Source organism: Nerophis lumbriciformis, linkage group LG15 (assembly GCF_033978685.3).
Source record: "Nerophis lumbriciformis linkage group LG15, RoL_Nlum_v2.1, whole genome shotgun sequence".
NCBI lineage: Eukaryota > Metazoa > Chordata > Actinopteri > Syngnathiformes > Syngnathidae > Nerophis > Nerophis lumbriciformis.
In genome coordinates, this window is record NC_084562.2 from 35,603,267 (window position 1) to 35,625,961 (window position 22,695).

A 22,695-nucleotide genomic window follows, 5' to 3' on the forward strand; every position below is an offset into this window, starting at 1 on the left:
CTGAGATCGGTAGGTTGTGAGTTCCCCGGCCGAGTCATACCAAAGACTATAAAAATGGGACCCATTACCTCCCTGCTTGGCACTCAGCATCAAGGGTTGGAATTGGGGGTTAAATCACCAAAAAGTATTCCCGGGCGTGGCCACCGCTGCTGCCCACTGCTCCCCTCACCTCCCAGGGGTTGAAAAAGGGGATGGGTCAAATGCAGAGGACAAATTTCACCACACCTAGTGTGTGTGTGATAATCATTGGTACTTTAACTTAACTTTAACTTTAGCTTAAGTCACTTAACCAACCGGAAGCAATACGTGATGATAGGCGAACACACGTCTACAGAGCTGAAAATATCTTGTGGCGTACCTCAAATATCAATACTGGGACCAAAATTGTTCATTCTTTATACAAACAACATTTGTGTAAAGTTACAAATGACTTAAAGTTAGTATTATTTGCAGATGCCACGACTGTGTTTTGTTCAGGAGAAAACAAAAGCTAATACAAATAATAACAGAAGAAGTGAAGAAATTAAAAAGATGGTTTGACAAAAACAGACTATCTTTGAATCTAAGTAAAACTAAAATAATGCTATTTGGTAACTGAACTGAACTGAACTTTAACAGCACAAATGTTTTTTTGATGGGCAATAATGTGCAGAGGTGGGACCAAGTCATTGTTTTGCAAGTCACAAGTAGGTCTCAAGTCTTTGCCCTCAAGTCCGAGTCAAGTCCCAAGTCAAGACAGGCAAGCCCCGAGTCAAGTCCAAAGTCAAGACTGGAAAGTCTCAAGTCAAGTCCTAAGTCCTGCATTTTGAGTTTCGAGTCCTTTCAAGTCCTTTTAACCACAGACTAATATATTAACACAGATTGTGTATGCTTTTCAAACGCTGTATTTATTTATTAAAACAAGTGCATTTTAAATTGCAGGAAAGAAAATTGTGCTGACATTGCACTTTATAATAGCACTATTAACCAGTCATTTTAAACATTAACTCATTCCTTTACAGAACAAACACATTGAAAAATAAAGTGCAAATGTACTTATTTGTACAAAAGTGTTAACATTGAAAAAACATGACATACACGTGAACATAACAAAAAAGTTGTACTTTTTATATGTCAGGGCCCTATGCTGCATTGCATTTGCAAAAGACCAAATTAGCCAAGAGTCTGTCAGTCATTTGTGCACGATGGGGGCGTAGTATGATGCCACCATGGCTGAAAACTCGCTCCACTGGAGCACTGGAGGCAGGCACTGCCAAGACTCTCATGGCCACTCGGAACAGTGAAGGAAGAGTCTTCATGTTCAATTCCCAGAACAAAAGGGGGGAGAGAGTTTTTTTGGGTTGGTGCACTACTTGTAAGTGTATCTTGTGTTTTTTATGTTGATTTAATTAAAAAAAGAAAAAATATATATATATATATTTCTTGTGCGGCCCGATACCAATCGATCCACGGACCAGTACCGGACCGCGGTCCGGTGGTTGGGGACCACTGAGGTAAACAACCAACAGTATGTCAGAAAGCTAGCTAAAACGGTACACATATTCATAATATAGTATACATTTTAACTGACCTTTATTTTACTATTTTTGTCTTTTTTTAGGTGGCTAAAATACGCGGTGCTGCTGACCGCCGTCTAACGTTACGTGTGATATATTGACTAACGTAACCCTGCTTAAAAAAAATCACTGAACAAAAAGTATGAATAAGGTAGTGAACTGCAACAGATTCTCGTGTTTGCAATAACGTTATAACGTTAGCAGTGAGTTTACAGCCTCACTGATTTAACTACACAGCAAATAAAAGTCACGTTACTTAGCCAATAAACGTTATCTTACATTCAAAACTTACCGTTCTTTGTGCAACTTCAAATGCCGGACGAAGTTGGAAGTTGTTGCCTCTCCATCAGTAATTTTGGAACCGCATGTGTTGCATACTGCAAACCGTTTTGTGTTGACCACCTCGTAATTTTTATACCCAAACAAAATTATTTTAGGTATCATTTTTTGTTCACTGGCGTGTGGTTTGGACATGTCTTCTTCGTTGGTTGTCCTGCAATTTGATTGGATGAATGCTGTGTGATGAAAACAAAGTAGATCTAATTTGATTGGCTGTTGTACTGAGAGCACACCAGCTGACACACGCAACGCTGATAGACAAGTACACAATGAAAAATACGGAGCGCTCCCGAATAACTTTTTCATCTTTGGGTTTTGGGGAAAGTAGCAAGTCATGTCAAGTCATGTCAATTCAAAAGGCTCAAGTCCAAGTGAAGTCACAAGTCATTGATGTTAAAGTCTAAGTCGAGTTGCAAGTCTTTTTACATTTTGTCAAGTCGAGTCTAAAGTCATCAAATTCATGACTCGAGTCTGACTCGAGTCCAAGTCATGTGACTCGAGTCCACACCTCTGCAAGGTACTCAAAGCGCTTTGACACTATTTCTACATTCACTCATTCACACACATTCACACACTGATTAGGGAGCTGCCATGCAAGGCGCTAACCTGACCCATCAGGAGCAAAGGTGAAGTGTCTTGCTCAAGGACACAACAGACGTGACGAGGATGGCGGAAGCTGGAATCGAACCAGGAACCCTGAAGTCTATGTTCAATCATTTGCCATTCATTTGGAGTTGAAGGGGAACTGCACTTTTTTGGAATTTTGCCTATCGTTCGCAATCATTATGAAAGACATGACGACGGATGTATTTAATTATTTTTTGCATTCTAAACATTAAATAAATGCGATCAAATGTCTGCTTGCAATGGAGCCTATGGTAGTCACTCTATTCTGCCTATAAAGCCCTTAACAACATCCAAACACCTCCATTAAGGTTGTATATACCTGATGTACAGTAAGTATATACAGGTAAAAGCCAGTAAATTAGAATATTTTGAAAAACTTGATTTATTTCAGTAATTGCATTCAAAAGGTGTAACTTGTACATTATATTTATTCATTGCACACAGACTGATGCATTCAAATGTTTATTTCATTTAATTTTGATGATTTGAAGTGGCAACAAATGAAAATCCAAAATTCCGTGTGTCACAAAATTAGAATATTACTTAAGGCTAATACAAAAAAGGGATTTTTAGAAATGTTGGCCAACTGAAAAGTATGAAAATGAAAAATATGAGCATGTTCAATACTCAATACTTGGTTGGAGCTCCTTTTGCCTCAATTACTGCGTTAATGCGGCGTGGCATGGAGTCGATGAGTTTCTGGCACTGCTCAGGTGTTATGAGAGCCCAGGTTGCTCTGATAGTGGCCTTCAACTCTTCTGCGTTTTTGGGTCTGGCATTCTGCATCTTCCTTTTCACAATACCCCACAGATTTTCTATGGGGCTAAGGTCAGGGGAGTTGGCGGGCCAATTTAGAACAGAAATACCATGGTCCGTAAACCAGGCACGGGTAGATTTTGCGCTGTGTGCAGGCGCCAAGTCCTGTTGGAACTTGAAATCTCCATCTCCATAGAGCAGGTCAGCAGCAGGAAGCATGAAGTGCTCTAAAACTTGCTGGTAGACGGCTGCGTTGACCCTGGATCTCAGGAAACAGAGTGGACCGACACCAGCAGATGACATGGCACCCCAAACCATCACTGATGGTGGAAACTTTACACTAGACTTCAGGCAACGTGGATCCTGTGCCTCTCCTGTCTTCCTCCAGACTCTGGGACCTCGATTTCCAAAGGAAATGCAACATTTGCATGGTTGGGTGATGGTTTGGGGTGCCATGTCATCTGCTGGTGTCGGTCCACTCTGTTTCCTGAGATCCAGGGTCAACGCGGAACGAGGAAGCACCGTACCACCCGATGATGTAAACATTACCGGCACCACTATAAATGGAGTGCCTTAGTCAGCCTCTGGACCTGTGGAAATAGCTGAAACTGATATTTGCCAGGTGACAGCTCCAAAAGTGCAAATAACTTGTAGAAAATCTATAAGAAGGAGTGGACCAAAATCCTTCATGAGAACCCAAACGTCTGCCTTGCTCTGTTGAACTTAACCTACCATATCAATTATGAACTCCATATCTTTATAACAAGGTCAACTTACAGAACCAGCAGGGTATTGGTTACTAATTTTTCCCGTACTGTACACGTCAAGACATAATTAAAGACATAATTGCTGTCATTCAAAAGGTCACTTCTGACAATATTGGCATTGTCCAGGTGATCTGAAGAATCCAGAGCTGTTTCAGTATGGAGAAGAGACAATGCATGCCTGGATGGAGGGTCGCCTGAGTGAGGACATCATGGCTGAACAACGCAAAGTAGAAGAGGCAGAACTCATCATCTTCCAGGTCCTTGTTGGATTGTAATAGCATGTGTGTAAACAAAAAGTGTGTACGTGTGGGTGGGTGGGGCTGGGGGTATTGTTGACCAAAACGACTTATCAGAGCATTGAATTAATGAAATGTCCAGTGATAGGCAAGCTACTTGGAAAATGTAGTAAGCTAAGCTACAAGCAAATACGGTGTTAGCTTTCACTGTTATGCTGATGACACCCAACTCTACATGCCCCTAAAGCTGACCAACACGCCGGATTGTAGTCAGCTGGAGGCGTGTCTTAATGAAATTAAACAATGGATGTCCGCTAACTTCTTGCAACTCAACGCCAAGAAAACGGAAATGCTGATTATCGGTCCTGCTAAACACCGACATTTATTTAATAATACCACCTTAACATTTGACAACCAAACAATTACACAAGGCGAATCAGTAAAGAATCTGGGTATTATCTTCGACCCAACTCTCTCCTTTGAATCACACATTAAGAGTGTTACTAAAACGGCCTTCTTTCATCTCCGTAATATCGCTAAAATTCGTTCTATTTTATCCACTAGCGACGCTGAGATCATTATTCATGCGTTCGTTACGTCTCGTCTCGACTACTGTAACGTATTATTTTCGGGTCTCCCTATGTCTAGCATTAAAAAATTACAGTTGGTACAAAATGCGGCTGCTAGACTTTTGACAAGAACAAGAAAGTTTGATCATATTACGCCTATACTGGCTCACCTGCACTGGCTTCCTGTGCACTTAAGAAGTGACTTTAAGGTTTTACTACTTACGTATAAAATACTACACGGTCTAGCTCCGTCCTATCTTGTCGATTGCATTGTACCATATGTCCCGGCAAGAAATCTGCGTTCAAAGAACTCCGGCTTATTAGTGATTCCCAGAGCCCAAAAAAAGTCTGCGGGCTATAGAGCGTTTTCTATTCGGGCTCCAGTACTATGGAATGCCCTCCCGGTAACAATTAGAGATGCTACCTCAGTAGAAGCATTTAAGTCCCATCTTAAAACTCATTTGTATACTCTAGCCTTTAAATAGCCCCCCTGTTGGACCAGTTGATCTGCCGTTTCTTTTCTTTTCTCCTCTGCTCCCCTTTTCCTTGAGGGGGGGGGGCACAGGTCCGGTGGCCATGGATGAAGTGCTGGCTGTCCAGAGTCGGGACCCGGGGTGGACCGCTCGCCTGTGCATCGGCTGGGAACATCTCTGCGCTGCTGACCCGTCTCCGCTCGGGATGGTGTCCTGCTGGCCCCACTATGGACTGGACTCTTACTATTATGTTGGATCCACTATGGACTGGACTCTCACAATATTATGTCAGACCCACTCGACATCCATTGCTTTCGGTCTCCCCTAGAGGGGGGGGGGGGTTACCCACATATGCGGTCCTCTCCAAGGTTTCTCATAGTCATTCACATCGACGTCCCACTGGGGTGAGTTTTTCCTTGCCCGTATGTGGGCTTTGTACCGAGGATGTCGTTGTGGCTTGTGCAGCCCTTTGAGACACTTGTGATTTAGGGCTATATAAATAAAGATTGATTGATTGATTGATTGATTGATTGAGATTGAAGTTACTTACAATTAAATGTAGCTAAGCTACAGGGGAAGCTATCCCCGGAGAATTGTAGCAAGCTACACTACAAGCTACACAACAAAAGTAGCTTGCTATATCAAAGATACATTTAACAGCATTTATATCTATGGGCCCACATGTATAATATCAATGATACTGAGGGTGTAGTAATGGACCCTTGGTCCATTACTATTAACTATCTGTCATTTAGCTGGGGACACCTTACAACTACATCTAGGGGTCCCCACACCTCACTGTGTGTATTTATTTAGTTTGCCTTTTCTTTGGCCCACCCCTATAATGGTATTCATATTCTCTGCCAACAGTAAAAAAAAAAACAGCATCTATTTATATGTTGACAACAACATATTTGATGAAGAGCAGTTTAGTTTTATGTTTTGGGTTCGTTTGAACAAATAAAGCTAAGGTTTTGGCCGACAGAAAGAAAGAAAAGCAGGTTCCCGAGGTCACATGACCTCACTCGTACTACACGCAGTAAAAAGTGACAGACGTCAGCACAACTCTTCAATGTTTACTCACAAAATAGGAAAAAGAACAGCAATATCATGCACTGAAATGTTCACATTGCCAATGTGCATCTTTTCTAAACGCGAACATGCCCTGTGCATAGGGCCCCGTGATCCATCGGAGGCTCCATTACTAATAACAATTTCTGGTTTCCCCTAGCAATTTCAGTGTGCAGCGCACCAGTGCTGCTCTTTAAAAGCAGAAGGTATTGCGTTCAAATGCCGGTCGACGCTGTTTCGCATATCATTTCACATAAATAAAGTGTGATTTATTTTTTGTAATTTTTGTAAATTACTGTTTTGTTAGTTTTATCAGCCAGATTAGTTGTGTATCTGTCCTTGCAGATCAATCATATAAACAACATTTGTAAAGTTACAAAGGACTTTTAAAGTTAGTATTATTTGCAGATGACACTGTCAGGTTCAAACACTGATGACATCTATTAATCAGACAAGAAGCAAGGAATCATGCAGAGACAGAGTTCAATTTAGCTCATGAGGAGAACACATGGAGCTGCACACTTAGTCACAGTCTCGTCTTACGCTCTAAGATTCAGCTCCTGCGTCCCTCTTTTTATTCAGAGTTCCATAGTCAACATCACTGAGGCCGCCTCTAAAAGGAGTGGTCACATATATTATGCAAAGCAGGTCCAGGACGCATAGTATGTGACGGAATGTGCTGGGGGCCTTGTGATTTCCCCTTGTCCCCGCTTCGTCTGCGTGTTGTCATCTTATCTTCGTTGAGGTCCTTGAAGTCTCTGCTTCGTCTGCGCGCTGTCATCTTATCTTCGTTGAGGTCATTGAAGTCCTTGGTTGTTAGCGGGCTAGAACAAAGATAACATCTGTGGCTGAGGCCACCCCTCAGAGAAGAAGTTTTGTCCTTGCATAGATTAGAAAAGTCTAACTTGAGCACAATAGCTAATAACTAAAGCAATGGACTTTAAGCATACTAAAGTTAGTGTGATAATATATACATAATTATTCTAACAGACACGACTTTGTTGTGTTCAGGAGAACACAAAAGCCATACAAAAATAACAGAAGAAATTAACAATTTAAAATGATGGTTTGATGAAAACAGACTAGCTCTGAATATCAGTAAAACTAAAATAATGCTATTTGGTAACAGTATAAGGGAAAGTCAAACACAAATGCACATAGACGGCCTTGTGGTTAGAGTGTCCGCCCTGAGACTGGAAGGTTGTGAGTTCAATCCCCGGCCGAGTCATACCAAAGACTATAAAAAAAATGGGACCCATTGCTTCCCTGCTTGGCACTCAGTATCAAGGGTTGGAATTGGGGGTTGAATCGCAAAATTATTCCCGAGCATGGCCAGCGCTGCTGCTCACTGCTCCCCTCACCTCCCAGGTGTTGAACATGGGGATGGGTCAAATACAGAGGACACATTTCACCATACCGAGTGTGTGTGTGACAATCGTTGGGACTTTAACTTTGACATTGAACACAAAAAAAACAATATCATATAAATATTAAAGCTGCAAGCAGCGTTGGACGGGCCCGCGTATTTGGCAGGTGCTAGTCCTAAGTGTCCCAATACTTTTGTCTACTTGTAGTCTGAAGTGTCCCAAGACTTTTGTCTAGTGTACCTACCTTGTCTGCGTTGTGTGGGCACGTTGGTGCTTCCTGCTTTTAAGCAGCCATCTTGAAAAAACAGCAGTGCAGCAGCATCAGCGCAGCGGTTCTTTGAAGGCTCATAAAATCAAAACCGGAGCAGTTAATTAAAAAGCGCTTCTGTTGTTGTAATCACAAGGGTTCAATGTCTCTCCTGTGTTAGTTTGAAGGCGAAACGACAAACGCGCTCAGAGGAGTTCGTTTTTGAAGGAAGGTGACCGTTTTCTACAAAAATGTTGTGTTGAAGGGGGAATAGCAAACTTCCTGTCGCTTTTTGCTGGGGGTTGTCAATTTATGAAATGTAGGTCTAAGTGAGACCTACGGAGAGGTTTTTGTTCCCAGTGGGAGTTACAGGCAGTTTTGTAATTGTTTTCTTCCGAGGAGCAGTTTTTTTTCCGTTTTATTCAAAAATTGCTGTAGAGCGCAATTTTTAAATTTGGGGTTAGGTCTCTTTATTAGATCGCAATTTTTGCCAGTCCTGATGTGTGCGTTCAGTTCGGTGAGTTTTGAATCATGTTAAGGGAGTCAAATTACAGCGTAAAGAGGAAAAAGTGACTGTTTTTAGTACCTTTTTGTCTTGAAGGGGGAATTGCCAACTTCCTTATTCAAAAATTGCTGTAGAGCGCAATTTTTAAATTTGGGGTTAGGTTTCTTTATTAGATCGCAATTTTTGCCAGTCCTGATGTGTGCGTTCAGTTCGGTGAGTTTTGAAGCATGTTAAGGGGGTCAAATTACAGCGTAAAGAGGCAAAAGTGACTGTTTTTAGTACTTTTTTGTCTTGAAGGGGGAATTGCCAACTTCCTGTTGATTTTTGCCCGAGGATATACAATTATGAAAACTAGGTCTAAGTGAAACCTACATACAGGTTTTTGTTTCATGTCTCTCCGATCTTCCTAGTGGGAGATATAGGCAGTCTAGTTTTTTTTTTTCCTAGGGGGCGCTATAGCGCAATTTTGAGTTGTGGGGTTCGGTTTTTTTAAAAAAAAGGTAATTTTCGCAGGTCCTGATGTGTGGGTCAAATATGGTGAGTTTTGAAGCATGTTAAGTGGGTCAAATTACAGTTTGTTGCGGCGGCGGAAGAATAAAGAATAATAATAAAACGAACGAATAACAATAGGTCCTTAAACACCTCAGTGACCATCAAAAAGGCACAGCAGAGACTTTACTTTCTGAGACTCCTCAAAAAGAACAACCTGTCACACAAACTGCTTGTGTCCTTCTATCGCTGCTCAATAGAGAGTGTGTGGACATACTGCATGTGTGTATGGTATGTCAGCTGCACGGCGACAGAAAGAAACGCACTTCAGAGGGTCATAAAAACTGCCATGAAGATCAATGGCTGCTCTCTCCCCTCCCTAGATGAACTGTACAGTGCCAGGTGCCTCAAAAAGGCCCAAAACATCATAAAGGACCCATCTCACCATGGACATGAACTTTTTGAACTGCTGCCCTCGGGCAGGAGATACAGGACAATACAGACTTTTGACAAGAACAAGAAAGTTTGATCATATTACGCCTATACTGGCTCACCTGCACTGGCTTCCTGTGCACTTAAGAAGTGACTTTAAGGTTTTACTACTTACGTATAAAATACTACACGGTCTAGCTCCAGCCTATCTTGCCGATTGCATTGTACCATATGTCCCGGCAAGAAATCTGCGTTCAAAGAACTCCGGCTTATTAGTGATTCCCAGAGCCCAAAAAAAGTCTGCGGGCTATAGAGCGTTTTCTATTCGGGCTCCAGTACTATGGAATGCCCTCCCGGTAACAATTAGAGATGCTACCTCAGTAGAAGCATTTAAGTCCCATCTTAAAACTCATTTGTATACTCTAGCCTTTAAATAGCCCCCCTGTTAGACCAGTTGATCTGCCGTTTCTTTTCTTTTCTCCTCTGCTCCCCTTTTCCTTGAGGGGGGGGGGCACAGGTCCGGTGGCCATGGATGAAGTGCTGGCTGTCCAGAGTCGGGACCCGGGGTGGACCGCTCGCCTGTGCATCGGCTGGGAACATCTCTACGCTGCTGACCCGTCTCCGCTCGGGATGGTGTCCTGCTGGCCCCACTATGGACTGGACTCTTACTATTATGTTGGATCCACTATGGACTGGACTCTCACAATATTATGTCAGACCCACTCGACATCCATTGCTTTCGGTCTCCCCTAGAGGGGGGGGGTTACCCACATATGCGGTCCTCTCCAAGGTTTCTCATAGTCATTCACATCGACGTCCCACTGGGGTGAGTTTTTCCTTGCCCTTATGTGGGCTTTGTACCGAGGATGTTGTTGTGGCTTGTGCAGCCCTTTGAGACACTTGTGATTTAGGGCTATATAAATAAAGATTGATTGATTGATTGAATAAAATGCCGGACAAACAGACTTAAGAACACTTTTTACCCGAGAGCAATAGTGTCGCTGAACACAAGACGACAATAATGACTGTGCATGTGAGCTGTGTGCTTGGTATTTTTATGTATTTTTATCTATTCATCTATGTTCTTATGTTTTTATGTGTTATGAATTTGCACTGAATTAGTTTTTGCTTGCAATTTCGTCGTACAATGTACAATGACAATAAAGATATATTCTATTGTATTCTATTCTATTCTATTAGTTTGTCATTCATTCTTGAAGGGGCGCTGCAAGGATGAGGGAGGATAAGATTCATATTCTCAGGGCTCATTTGCTGATCAGGTCAGATAGGCGCCCTTTGCAGGCTGATTATCAGCTAACTTCCTGAGCCTAAATGAAGATAAAACAGAAGTTATGTTGTTCGGTCCAAGTCGCTCTCCCTCCCCCAACGTTGACCTCGGCACTCTGACCCCGTATCTCAGCGACTCTGTCACAAACCTGGGGGTAAAGTTCGACTCAGATTTTAAATTCGAAAAACAAATCAGCAGCGTCGTTCAAAAAAGCTTTTATCAATTACGCCAAATAGCGAAAGTGAAACCGCTTCTATCAAGACATGATCTTGAGAAATTAATCCACGCTTTTATCTCGACTCGTCTTGATTATTGTAATGCCCTGTATGTTGGCATTAGCCAGGCCTCCCTCGCCCGCCTGCAGCTCGTGCAGAACTCTGCTGCTCGTCTGCTAACACAGACCCGCAGACGTGAGCACATCACCCCTATTTTAGCGTCCCTTCACTGGCTCCCTGTGCGTTACCGAATACATTTTAAACTCCTTTTATTTGTTTTTAAATGTCTAAACAACCTCGCGCCAACCTATCTCTCCGACCTCCTTCAGCCTTACTGCCCCACCCGATCCTTAAGATCAGCCGATCAGCTGCTGTTGACGGTCCCTGACACAAGGCTGAAGCTTAGAGGTGACAGAGCTTTCGCCGTTGCTGCTCCCAAGCACTGGAACGACCTACCCCTGAGTGTTAGACAAGCCTCCTCTCTTCCTGTTTTTAAATCTCTCTTAAAAACATACTTTTATTCCATGGCTTTTAACACTGAGTGATATCCATCCTGCAATGGCGCCCCATAATACACCTGCTGTGATCCTGTTTTTATGTTTTTATTAATTCTATTTTAATTATTTATTTTTTATCGTGTTCTGTTTGTGTTGTGTTGTGTTTGCTCGGTACTCGTTTTATCTTTTAACCTGCTCATTGTACAGCACTTTGGCTACCCCTGTGGTAAATTTTAAATGTGCTCTATAAATAAAGTTGATTTGATTTGATTTGATTCTTTTGTTTACAAAACTTTCATGTGTGAAATAAATATTTTCATGTGAATCCGCAGTTCCCTTTGTACTGGTTCAGTGTTCCTGCCATCATGAAGGGCTGGATGGACCGAGTGCTGACTCAGGGATTTGCTTTCTCCATGGAAAAGATGTACAATCACGGTATTTTTAAGGTCTGTCTACTGTTGTGGTCTTTTGAACATATCGTCTTAGTTATGCAGCTTTTTTAAGGAAATTGTTGGAAATACAAATCTTTGATTATATTTTTGGGTTGAAAATATTTTGGGGAAGTTTTTCACTTCCATTGTCCCGTGGCTCACTTTGGCATTGCCAACAAAAAGTGGCTGTATCCATTTGAAAACTAACTACCGTATTTTCCGCACTATAAGCCGCACCTAAAAACCACAAATTTTCACAAAAGCTGACAGTGCGGCTTATAACCCGGTGCGCCTTATATATGGATTAATATAAATATTTATTTTCATAAAGTTTCGGTCTCGCAACTACGGTAAACAGCCGCCATCTTTTTTCCCCGTAGAAGAGGAAGCGCTTCTTCTTCTATGGTAAGCAACTGCCAAGGTAAGCACCCGCCCCCGTAGAAGAGGAAGCGCTTCTTCTTCTACGGTAAGCAACCACCCGCCCCCGTAGAAGAAGAAGCGCGCGGGTATTACGTTTCATTTCCTTTGTGTGTTCCATGTTGATATACGACTCCATGCGCGCCCACATCACAGATGGTGTCAAAAAACAAGTGAAGCACACAAATACAACACTCGCCGTCATTCCGGGTGGATTAACCAAAGAACTCCAACCGCTCGATATTGGTGTCAACAGGGCATTTAAAGCACGACTGCGAACGGCGTGGGAACAATGGATGACCGAAGGCGAACACACCTTCACTAAGACAGGGAGACAGCGCCGGACGACATACGCCAACATCTGCCAGTGGATCGTAAATGCCTGGGCGGATATTTCGGTCACAACTGTGGTCCGAGCTTTCCGGAAGGCAATGACTGGATCCCGTATTCGCCCAACTTTTTAATTCGGACACCGAAGGAGAAGAATTCGAGGGATTTATGAATGAAGAATAACTTCAGAAAGTGAGCGTTATGTTTATTTTGTGTGTTGTGACATTAACGTTCGAGCAACATTAAGTTATTGATGTTATTGCTCTGCACTATTTTGAATTTTACTATGTTTGTGATTGCACATTACCGTACATTTTGGGAGTGAACAGAGTTGTTAGAACGCTGGTTTTTAATATATTATTAAAGTTTGACTGACCTATCTGACTGTTTTTTTGACATTCCCTTTAGCGCAGTTAGATGCGGCTTATAACACGGGGCGGCTTATAGGTGGACAAAGTTTTGAAATATGCCGTTCATTGAAGGCGCGGCTTATAACCCAGGGCGGCTTATGGTGCGGAAAATACGGTATTTAATACATAATAGCAATAGCGTTTTAGGTAATAGCTTTCTGTTGGCAAGCATCATTAGCAATTTGGATGGACAATGTGTGTCAACAATTCAGTATAATGCACGTGTTTAAAATAATAACAATAGCCAATTGTTATCATTATTAATTTGATTTTGTATGTTTCCTTTAAGGACAAAAAAGCAATGTTATCTTTTACAACTGGAGCAACAGAATCAATGTTTCGCCCTGATGGCATCAATGGAGACATTAACGTCACACTGTGGCCTCTACAGGTAAGGATGGACAACCTCCAGAACTATTCACAAGTGTACATCATATGAAATTAAGTTTTTTATCATGCTGTAGTTCAAAAACTTGCTCAAATACAGACCACCTTTATAATTGAGCCTTGCCTCAATTGGGCGCCCACTTGAACAATTTCCACTTAACAGTTCAGTTTTTATGTGGATCTGTACTTATACCTAGGTCAATCAATCAATCAATCAATCTTTATTTATATAGCCCTAAATCACAAGTGTCTCAAAGGGCTGCACAAGCCACAACGACATCCTCGGTACAAAGCCCACATACGGGCAAGGAAAAACTCACCCCAGTGGGACGTCGATGTGAATGACTATGAGAAACCTTGGAGAGGACCGCATATGTGGGTAACCCCCCCCCTCTAGGGGAGACCGAAAGCAATGGATGTCGAGTGGGTCTGACATAATATTGTGAGAGTCCAGTCCATAGTGGATCCAACATAATAGTAAGAGTCCAGTCCATAGTGGGGCCAGCAGAACACCATCCTGAGCGGAGACGGGTCAGCAGCGTAGAGATGTTCCCAGCCGATGCACAGGCGAGCGGTCCACCCCGGGTCCCGACTCTGGACAGCCAGCACTTCATCCATGGCCACCGGACCTGTGCCCCCCCCCCCTCAAGGAAAAGGGGAGCAGAGGAGAAAAGAAAAGAAACGGCAGATCAACTGGTCTAACAGGGGGGCTATTTAAAGGCTAGAGTATACAAATGAGTTTTAAGATGGGACTTAAATGCTTCTACTGAGGTAGCATCTCTAATTGTTACCGGGAGGGCATTCCATAGTACTGGAGCCCGAATAGAAAACGCTCTATAGCCCGCAGACTTTTTTTGGGCTCTGGGAATCACTAATAAGCCGGAGTTCTTTGAACGCAGATTTCTTGCCGGGACATATGGTACAATGCAATCGACAAGATAGGACGGAGCTAGACCGTGTAGTATTTTATACGTAAGTAGTAAAACCTTAAAGTCACATCTTAAGTGCACAGGAAGCCAGTGCAGGTGAGCCAGTATAGGCGTAATATGATCAAACTTTCTTGTTCTTGTCAAAAGTCTAGCAGCCGCATTTTGTACCAACTGTAATTTTTTAATGCTAGACATAGGGAGACCCGAAAATAATACGTTACAGTAGTCGAGACGAGACGTAACGAACGCATGAATAATGATCTCAGCGTCGCTAGTGGATAAAATAGAACGAATTTTAGCGATAGTACGGAGATGAAAGAAGGCTGTTTTAGTAACACTCTTAATGTGTGATTCAAACGAGAGAGTTGGGTGGAAGATAATACCCAGATTCTTTACTGATTCGCCTTGTGTAATTGTTTAGTTGTCAAATGTTAAGGTGGTATTATTAAATAAATGTCGGTGTTTAGCAGGACCGATAATCAGCATTTCCGTTTTCTTGGCGTTGAGTTGCAAGAAGTTAGCGGACATCCATTGTTTAATTTCATTAAGACACGCCTCCAGCTGACTACAATCCGGCGTGTTGGTCAGCTTTAGGGGCATGTAGAGTTGGGTGTCATCAGCATAGCAATGAAAGCTATCACCGTATTTGCGTATGATGTCGCCTAGCGGCAGCATGTAAATACTAAAGAGTGCAGGGCCAAGAACCGAACCCTGAGGAACTCCGCACGTTACCTTAACATAGTCCGAGGTCACATTATTATGGGAGACGCATTGCATCCTGTCAGTAAGATAAGAGTTAAACCACGACAAAGCTAAGTCTGACATACCAATACGTGTTTTGATACGCTCTAATAAAATATTATGATCGACGGTATCGAAAGCAGCGCTAAGATCAAGAAGCAGCAACATAGATGACGCATCAGAATCCATCGTTAGCAGTAGATCATTAGTCATTTTTGCGAGGGCTGTCTCCGTAGAGTGATTTGCCCTGAAACCGGATTGAAAAGGTTCACAGTATGTGTATCATTCACATTTGAATTGATCGATACCAAATCCCTGTACCTGGGAATCGATATCGGTACTCTGTGGTATCAACTTTCTTTATATGTGGTAAAAAGTGTGAATTTGATTGATGATAAAATCAACACTCATCTAAAAAAAAAGGAAACTCTGAGCTGATAATGATCATTGTTGTGAGTCTGATTTTCAAGTATGCATTCATTAAGTTTCCATGTGCATGTGTGTTGCTGTAGTCAGAAAGCAGTTTTTGCCATTACATTGACTATACCAGTTTTTTCTTTTGTTGAGCCCTACAAAGTGTTTATACTGTAGGTATTGTATTTATTACACACCAGCTGTTTGATTGTAACGTGGATCTTAGTTGAATTTTTGATGACCAAATTTGGAGGTGTTGTAATCGCCATGTACTGTAAAATAGCTAATGCTAATCTGTAGCATGTACAGTGTATGAGATATCCAACGCAAGTGCATTTTGAAAAGTGGAGCCGTACTTTTGAGTGATTTCCATCAGGCAAGCTTTCTTTGTTGCCATAGAATATTGCAACATTACCTAAAGGCAGTTCGCTACGAATATGCCTGCTTGCCCGCTAAGTGCTTGAGCCGGTGTCGAGTTTGCAATTAGATGTAACGACGCGTTTAACAAAGATATAGAACTATGGTACCGCTTGATTTTATGTGAATCGGTACGCGGCGGTACGGACGGGATTCAGTTGGTACTTATTAAAGTACTGAATTCGTTACCCATCCCAACTTCTACCTAAATTACGACTAAGTTAACACCTAAGTCACTGACACTGCAAAACACATGAAGATCATATAAAATGCAGTACTATTTAATAATGGCAATATGAAAATGTTTAGGTTTTTTTTAAAGAATTTGCAAGCTTATTATAACTAAAAAAACTTAAAATCACATGTACATAAGCATTCACAGCCTTTGATCAAAACTTTGTTGATGCACCTTTGGCAGCAATTATAGCCTCAAGTCTTTTTGAATACGATGCCACAAGCTTGGCACACCTATCTTTGGGCGGTTTCACCCATTCCTCTTTGCCAATTCCTCTTTGCAGCACCCCTCAAGCTTCATCGGGTTGCATAGGAAATGTTGGTTTTCATCCTGGAGGTTTCTGTAATTGCTGCATTCATCTTTCCCTCTATCCTGACTAGTCTCCCAGTTTCTGCCGATGAAAAACATCCCCACAGCATGATCAATCAATCAATCAATCTTTATTTATATAGCCCTAAATCACAAGTGTCTCAAAGGGCTGCACAAGCCACAACGACATCCTCGGTACAAAGCCCACATACGGGCAAGGAAAAACTCACCCCAGTGGGACGTCGATGTGAATGACTATGAGAAACCTTGGAGAGGACCGCATATGTGGGTAACCCCCCCCCCCTCTAGGGGAGACCGAAAGCAATGGATGTCGAGTGGGTCTGACATAATATTGTGAGAGTCCAGTCCATAGTGGATCCAACATAATAGTAAGAGTCCAGTCCATAGTGGGGCCAGCAGAACACCATCCCGAGCGGAGACGGGTCAGCAGCGCAGAGATGTTCCCAGCCGATGCACAGGCGAGCGGTCCACCCCGGGTCCCGACTCTGGACAGCCAGCACTTCATCCATGGCCACCGGACCTGTGCCCCCCCCCCCCCCCCCCCTCAAGGAAAAGGGGAGCAGAGGAGAAAAGAAAAGAAACGGCAGATCAACTGGTCTAACAGGGGGGCTATTTAAAGGCTAGAGTATACAAATGAGTTTTAAGATGGGACTTAAATGCTTCTACTGAGGTAGCATCTCTAATTGTTACCGGGAGGGCATTCCATAGTACTGGAGCCCGAATAGAAAACGCTCTATAGCCCGCAGACTTTTTTTGGGCTCTGGGAATCACTAATAAGCCGGAGTTCTTTGAACGCAGATTTCTTGCCGGGACATATGGTACAATGCAATCGACAAGATAGGACGGAGCTAGACCGTGTAGTATTTTATACGTAAGTAGTAAAACCTTAAAGTCACATCTTAAGTGCACAGGAAGCCAGTGCAGGTGAGCCAGTATAGGCGTAATATGATCAAACTTTCTGATTGCCACCACTATGCTTCACTGTAGGGTTGGTATTGGCCTGGTGATGAACGGTGCCTGGGTTCCTTCAAACATGACGCCTGGCGTGCATGTAATACAATCTGCGTGTGCATGTGTGCCTCATTTAACCAACCACGAAAGACACCACGCAATTTAAACCAACCAGAAACAACGTACAGCAACATACAGTGCGTGAAACAGAGATGCCAAGACCCGCCTTACGTTGTTTCTGATTGGTTTAAATTGCATAGTGTCTTCTATGGTTGGTCAAATGTATGCACAGTGAATTGATGGCTTGGTCTGGGATTGGTTATTTTGATCTGTATGTACAGCGAACATGTAAAAAAAGTTGTGTATCTATAACTCCCCCTTGCCTTTCCTTATACTCACCACTATTCGGGGCCTTGCAGCCACTGATCATGTTATTCTGCATTGACGTCAACAACGATGGACCACGCTCGTACACTTGCTCAGAGTTCAGAATCAGAATCAGAATAGTTTTTATTGCCTTTGTTTGAGAACGGGTTCACAAACTAGGAATTTTTCTTGGTGCAATCGTGCAACATAAAAGACATACAGGTAAAAGCCAGTAAATTGGAATATTTTGAAAAACTTGATTTATTTCAGTAATTGCATTCAAAAGGTGTAACTTGTACATTATATTTATTCATTGCACACAGACTGATGCATTCAAATGTTTATTTCATTTAATTTTGATGATTTGAAGTGGCAACAAATGAAAATCCAAAATTCCGTGTGTCACAAAATTAGAATATTACTTAAGGCTAATACAAAAAAGGGATTTTTAGAAATGTTGGCCAACTGAAAAGTATGAAAATGAAAAATATGAGCATGTACAATACTCAATACTTGGTTGGAGCTCCTTTTGCCTCAATTACTGCGTTAATGCGGCGTGGCATGGAGTCGATGAGTTTCTGGCACTGCTCAGGTGTTATGAGAGCCCAGGTTGCTCTGATAGTGGCCTTCAACTCTTCTGCGTTTTTGGGTCTGGCATTCTGCATCTGCCTTTTCACAATACCCCACAGATTTTCTATGGGGCTAAGGTCAGGGGAGTTGGCGGGCCAATTTAGAACAGAAATACCATGGTCCGTAAACCAGGCACGGGTAGATTTTGCGCTGTGTGCAGGCGCCAAGTCCTGTTGGAACTTGAAATCTCCATCTCCATAGAGCAGGTCAGCAGCAGGAAGCATGAAGTGCTCTAAAACTTGCTGGTAGACGGCTGCGTTGACCTTGGATCTCAGGAAACAGAGTGGACCGACACCAGCAGATGACATGGCACCCCAAACCATCACTGATGGTGGAAACTTTACACTAGACTTCAGGCAACGTGGATCCTGTGCCTCTCCTGTCTTCCTCCAGACTCTGGGACCTCGATTTCCAAAGGAAATGCAACATTTGCATGGTTGGGTGATGGTTTGGGGTGCCATGTCATCTGCTGGTGTCGGTCCACTCTGTTTCCTGAGATCCAGGGTCAACGCAGTCGTCTACCAGCAAGTTTTAGAGCACTTCATGCTTCCTGCTGCTGACCTGCTCTATGGAGATGGAGATTTCAAGTTCCAACAGGACTTGGCGCCTGCACACAGCGCAAAATCTACCCGTGCCTGGTTTACGGACCATAGTATTTCTGTTCTAAATTGGCCCGCCAACTCCCCTGACCTTAGCCCCATAGAAAATCTGTGGGGTATTGTGAAAAGGAAGATGCAGAATGCCAGACCCAAAAACGCAGAAGAGTTGAAGGCCACTATCAGAGCAACCTGGGCTCTCATAACACCTGAGCAGTGCCAGAAACTCATCGACTCCATGCCACGCCGCATTAACGCAGTAATTGAGGCAAAAGGAGCTCCAACCAAGTATTGAGTATTGTACAAGCTCATATTTTTCTTTTTCATACTTTTCAGTTGGCCAACATTTCTAAAAATCCCTTTTTTGTATTAGCCTTAAGTAATATTCTAATTTTGTGACACACGGAATTTTGGATTTTCGTTTGTTGCCACTTCAAATCATCAAAATTAAATGAAATAAACATTTGAATGCATCAGTCTGTGTGCAATGAATAAATATAATGTACAAGTTACACCTTTTGAATGCAATTACTGAAATAAATCAAGTTTTTCAAAATATTCTAATTTACTGGCTTTTACCTGTATAACAAAGAATAGGTAATAAAATGAGCTGTAACTGAGCTATCAGATCTTGTTATTGTTCATGTGCCTGATGGCCGAGGGGGAAAAAACTGTTCAGGTGGCGGCAGGTGTGGGTCTGGATGGACCGTAGTTTCCTGCCTGAGGGGAGAGGGGAGAATAGTTTGTGACCAGGGTGAGAAGAGTCAGCTGTGATCCGACCCACACGCCTCCTGGTCCTGGAGGAGAACAGGTCCTGGACGGATGGGAGCTTGCAGCCAATCACCTTCTCAGCAGCACGTACTATGCGCTGCAGTCGATGCTTATCCTGGACTGTGGCGCCGGAGAACCACACGGTGATGGAGGAGGTGAGGATGGACTTGATGATGGCTGAGTAAAACTGCACCAGCATCTCGGTCGGCATCTTAAGTTTCCTCAGCTACTGCAGGAAGTACATCCTCTGCTGGGCCTTCTTGATGAGGGAGTTGATGGTCAGCTCCCACTGAGTTGCCAAGCTTCATGCTTTTAACGTGACAGTCAAGCAATTTACCGTATTTTCCGCACTATAAGCCGCCCCGGGTTATTAGCCGCACCTTCAATGAATGGCATATTTCAAAACTTTGTCCACCTATAAGCCGCCCCGGACTATAAGCCGGGCCTACGCTGCGCTAAAGGGAATGTCAAAAAAACAGTCAGATAGGTCAGTCAAACTTTAATAATGTATTAAAAACCAGCGTTCTAACAACTCTGTCCCAAAATGTACGCAAATGTGCAATCACAAACATAGTAAAATTCAAAATAGTGCAGAGCAATAGCAACATAATGTTGCTCGAACGTTAATGTCACAACACACAAAATAAACATAACGCTCACTTTCTGAAGTTATTCTTCCTTCGTAAATCCTTCGAATTCTTCGTCTTCGGTGTCCGAATTGAAAAGTGTGTGTATAAGGTAAGACATATTATCTGGCACTTTGTTTCGCAATATTATGCAAACACAACTTTTCTTACCTTCTGGTACCTGCTGATCTGTATTTGGGATCTCTATAAATCCTGAAAAATTGTGCGAGTCCGCCTTTGTAGTCCGTGACGACACCGTAGTCTATAAGCGTCTTTTCATGAACCGGAAACACCAAGAAGCACCACCTTTAAAATCATCCAGGTGAAGTTCGCTTGCTAGCGTTGTTGCCTTCATTCGAATAGTGATGGTGCTGACACTTCTGCTTGCTGCTCTCTGCTCAACAACCCACTGTTCGAGTTTGTCCTCCAACAGTTGCCATCTTGCTTTGTTCCCTCGGAAACTCTGTTTTGTCTTCTTTACCTGGCGCAGGTCATCTTCTTGCTTCCTCCACCTACGCACCATTGATTCATTTGTTATATTCTCTTGCTGCTGCTCTATTTCCGTGTTCTTCGGCATGACTTATTGCCTTAAGTTTAAATTCTGCGTTATACGCGTGTCGCTTAGTAGGAGCCATTTTGTGGTCTGGTCTTTACAGATGTAAACACACAAAGGAAATGAAACGAAATATCCGCGCGCTTCTTCTTCTTCCGGGGGCGGGTGGTTGCTTACAGTAGAAGAAGAAGCGCTTCCTGTTCTATGGGGGCGGGTGCTTACCTTGGCGGTTGCTTGCGTAGAAGAAGAAGCGCTTCCTGTTCTACCGGGAAAAAAGATGGCGGCTGTTTACCGAAGTTGCGAGACCTAAACTTTATGAAAATGAATCTTAATATTTATCCATATATAAAGCGCACCGGGTTAAAAGCCGCACTGTCAGCTTTTGAGTAAATTTGTGGTTTTTAGGTGCGGCTAATGGTACGGAAAATACGGTAACCCTTTCTAACGCTACACGCCACCCTTGACATTCCTCACGCTTATATTCCCCATTCACTACTCTATACTTTTTTCATAATAATAAACTTTGGTGTTCGCAGTTTGCCATAGTTCGAATATCTCTGATTGATTTATTGCAATAACCAATTCCCAGACCAGGCCATTAATCCACTGTGCATACATTTAACCAACCACAGAAGACACCACGCAATTTAAACCAATCAGAAACAACATAAGGCGGTTTTTGGCGTCTCTTTTTCACACACCGCCACTGTACGTTATTTCTGATTGGTTTAAATTGTGTGGTGTCTTCAGTGGTTGGTTAGGATAGGCACGCACAGATTGTATTACACGCACGCTAGAGATGCGCGGTTTGCGGACACAACCGCGGAGTCCGCGGATTATCCGCGGATCGGGCGGATGAAATTAAAAACAATAAGATTTTATCCGCTCGCGGGTCGGGTCGGGCGGATTAATTAGATATTTTTTTTATTTTTTTATTTTTTTTGCGGGTGGCAGTTAAACCAATTCGGAAATATATATACATAGTTAAATGTTGTTACCCACATACGAAAAACGAGCAGGCACCTGCTGCATATGCCACAACAGAAGAAAAAAAAAGAAAAGAGATGGACACTTTTACGGAGCGGAGAAGGGACGCCTCGCCGGGGTCCGGGACCGAGGCCCCTTCCCCCGAGAGGGCCCCACCGGGAGCCGTAGCTGAGGCGATCCGCGAGAAGGGCCCGACGCACGTCCAGGGTCACTACCGCGCCCACCGCACCGACACCCCGCCTCGTCCGCTTTCGCAGTGCGCTCACGAAAGGGGTGGGGCTCACCCTGGTTGATATAGAGAGCAGGACGGTGGCCATGGAATTTCATTTAAGGTTTGTGATAAACCATCAAACTCATTCGTTAAAAGGACTCTATAGTAATATAAAGCAAATTTTTCTGGACATTATCATGCAAGAAAAGTTTTTTTTTGGGATCGCGATCACCGCGTAATGATTTTTAAAGGTTGCATTACATTATTAACTGTCCCATGTGATCAGCCAGTGCGATTGGAAGTCCATGCTCAATTATTGCCTCCGTAAATAAAACTTCGGCATTTATCACATCCAAAGAATCTGTTTGGGCGACGAAAAACGTTGAAAGTTTTCCACTTGTATCGCTAGCAACGGCATTAGACTTGTGTTTTTTTGTCCCAACGTGGTCTTTTACATCGCTAATTCCTCCGTGTCCGATCGAAAAATCTTGTCTGCACAAGGTGCAATTCGCGTAGTTTTCACCCTTTT

At 42.9% G+C, this 22,695-nt stretch overlaps 1 protein-coding gene across 1 annotated transcript in view; it reads left to right on the plus strand.

The window, feature by feature from the left end:
* Nucleotides 1–22,695, plus strand: part of nqo1 (NAD(P)H dehydrogenase, quinone 1) — a 43,323-nt gene that overhangs the window by 15,021 nt on the left and 5,607 nt on the right. The window contains exons 3-5 of the mRNA XM_061975144.2: nucleotides 4,172–4,302; nucleotides 11,767–11,880; nucleotides 13,312–13,413. Of these exons, the coding sequence (XP_061831128.1) occupies nucleotides 4,172–4,302; nucleotides 11,767–11,880; nucleotides 13,312–13,413 (347 nt within the window). The remainder of the gene's footprint in view (nucleotides 1–4,171; nucleotides 4,303–11,766; nucleotides 11,881–13,311; nucleotides 13,414–22,695) is intronic.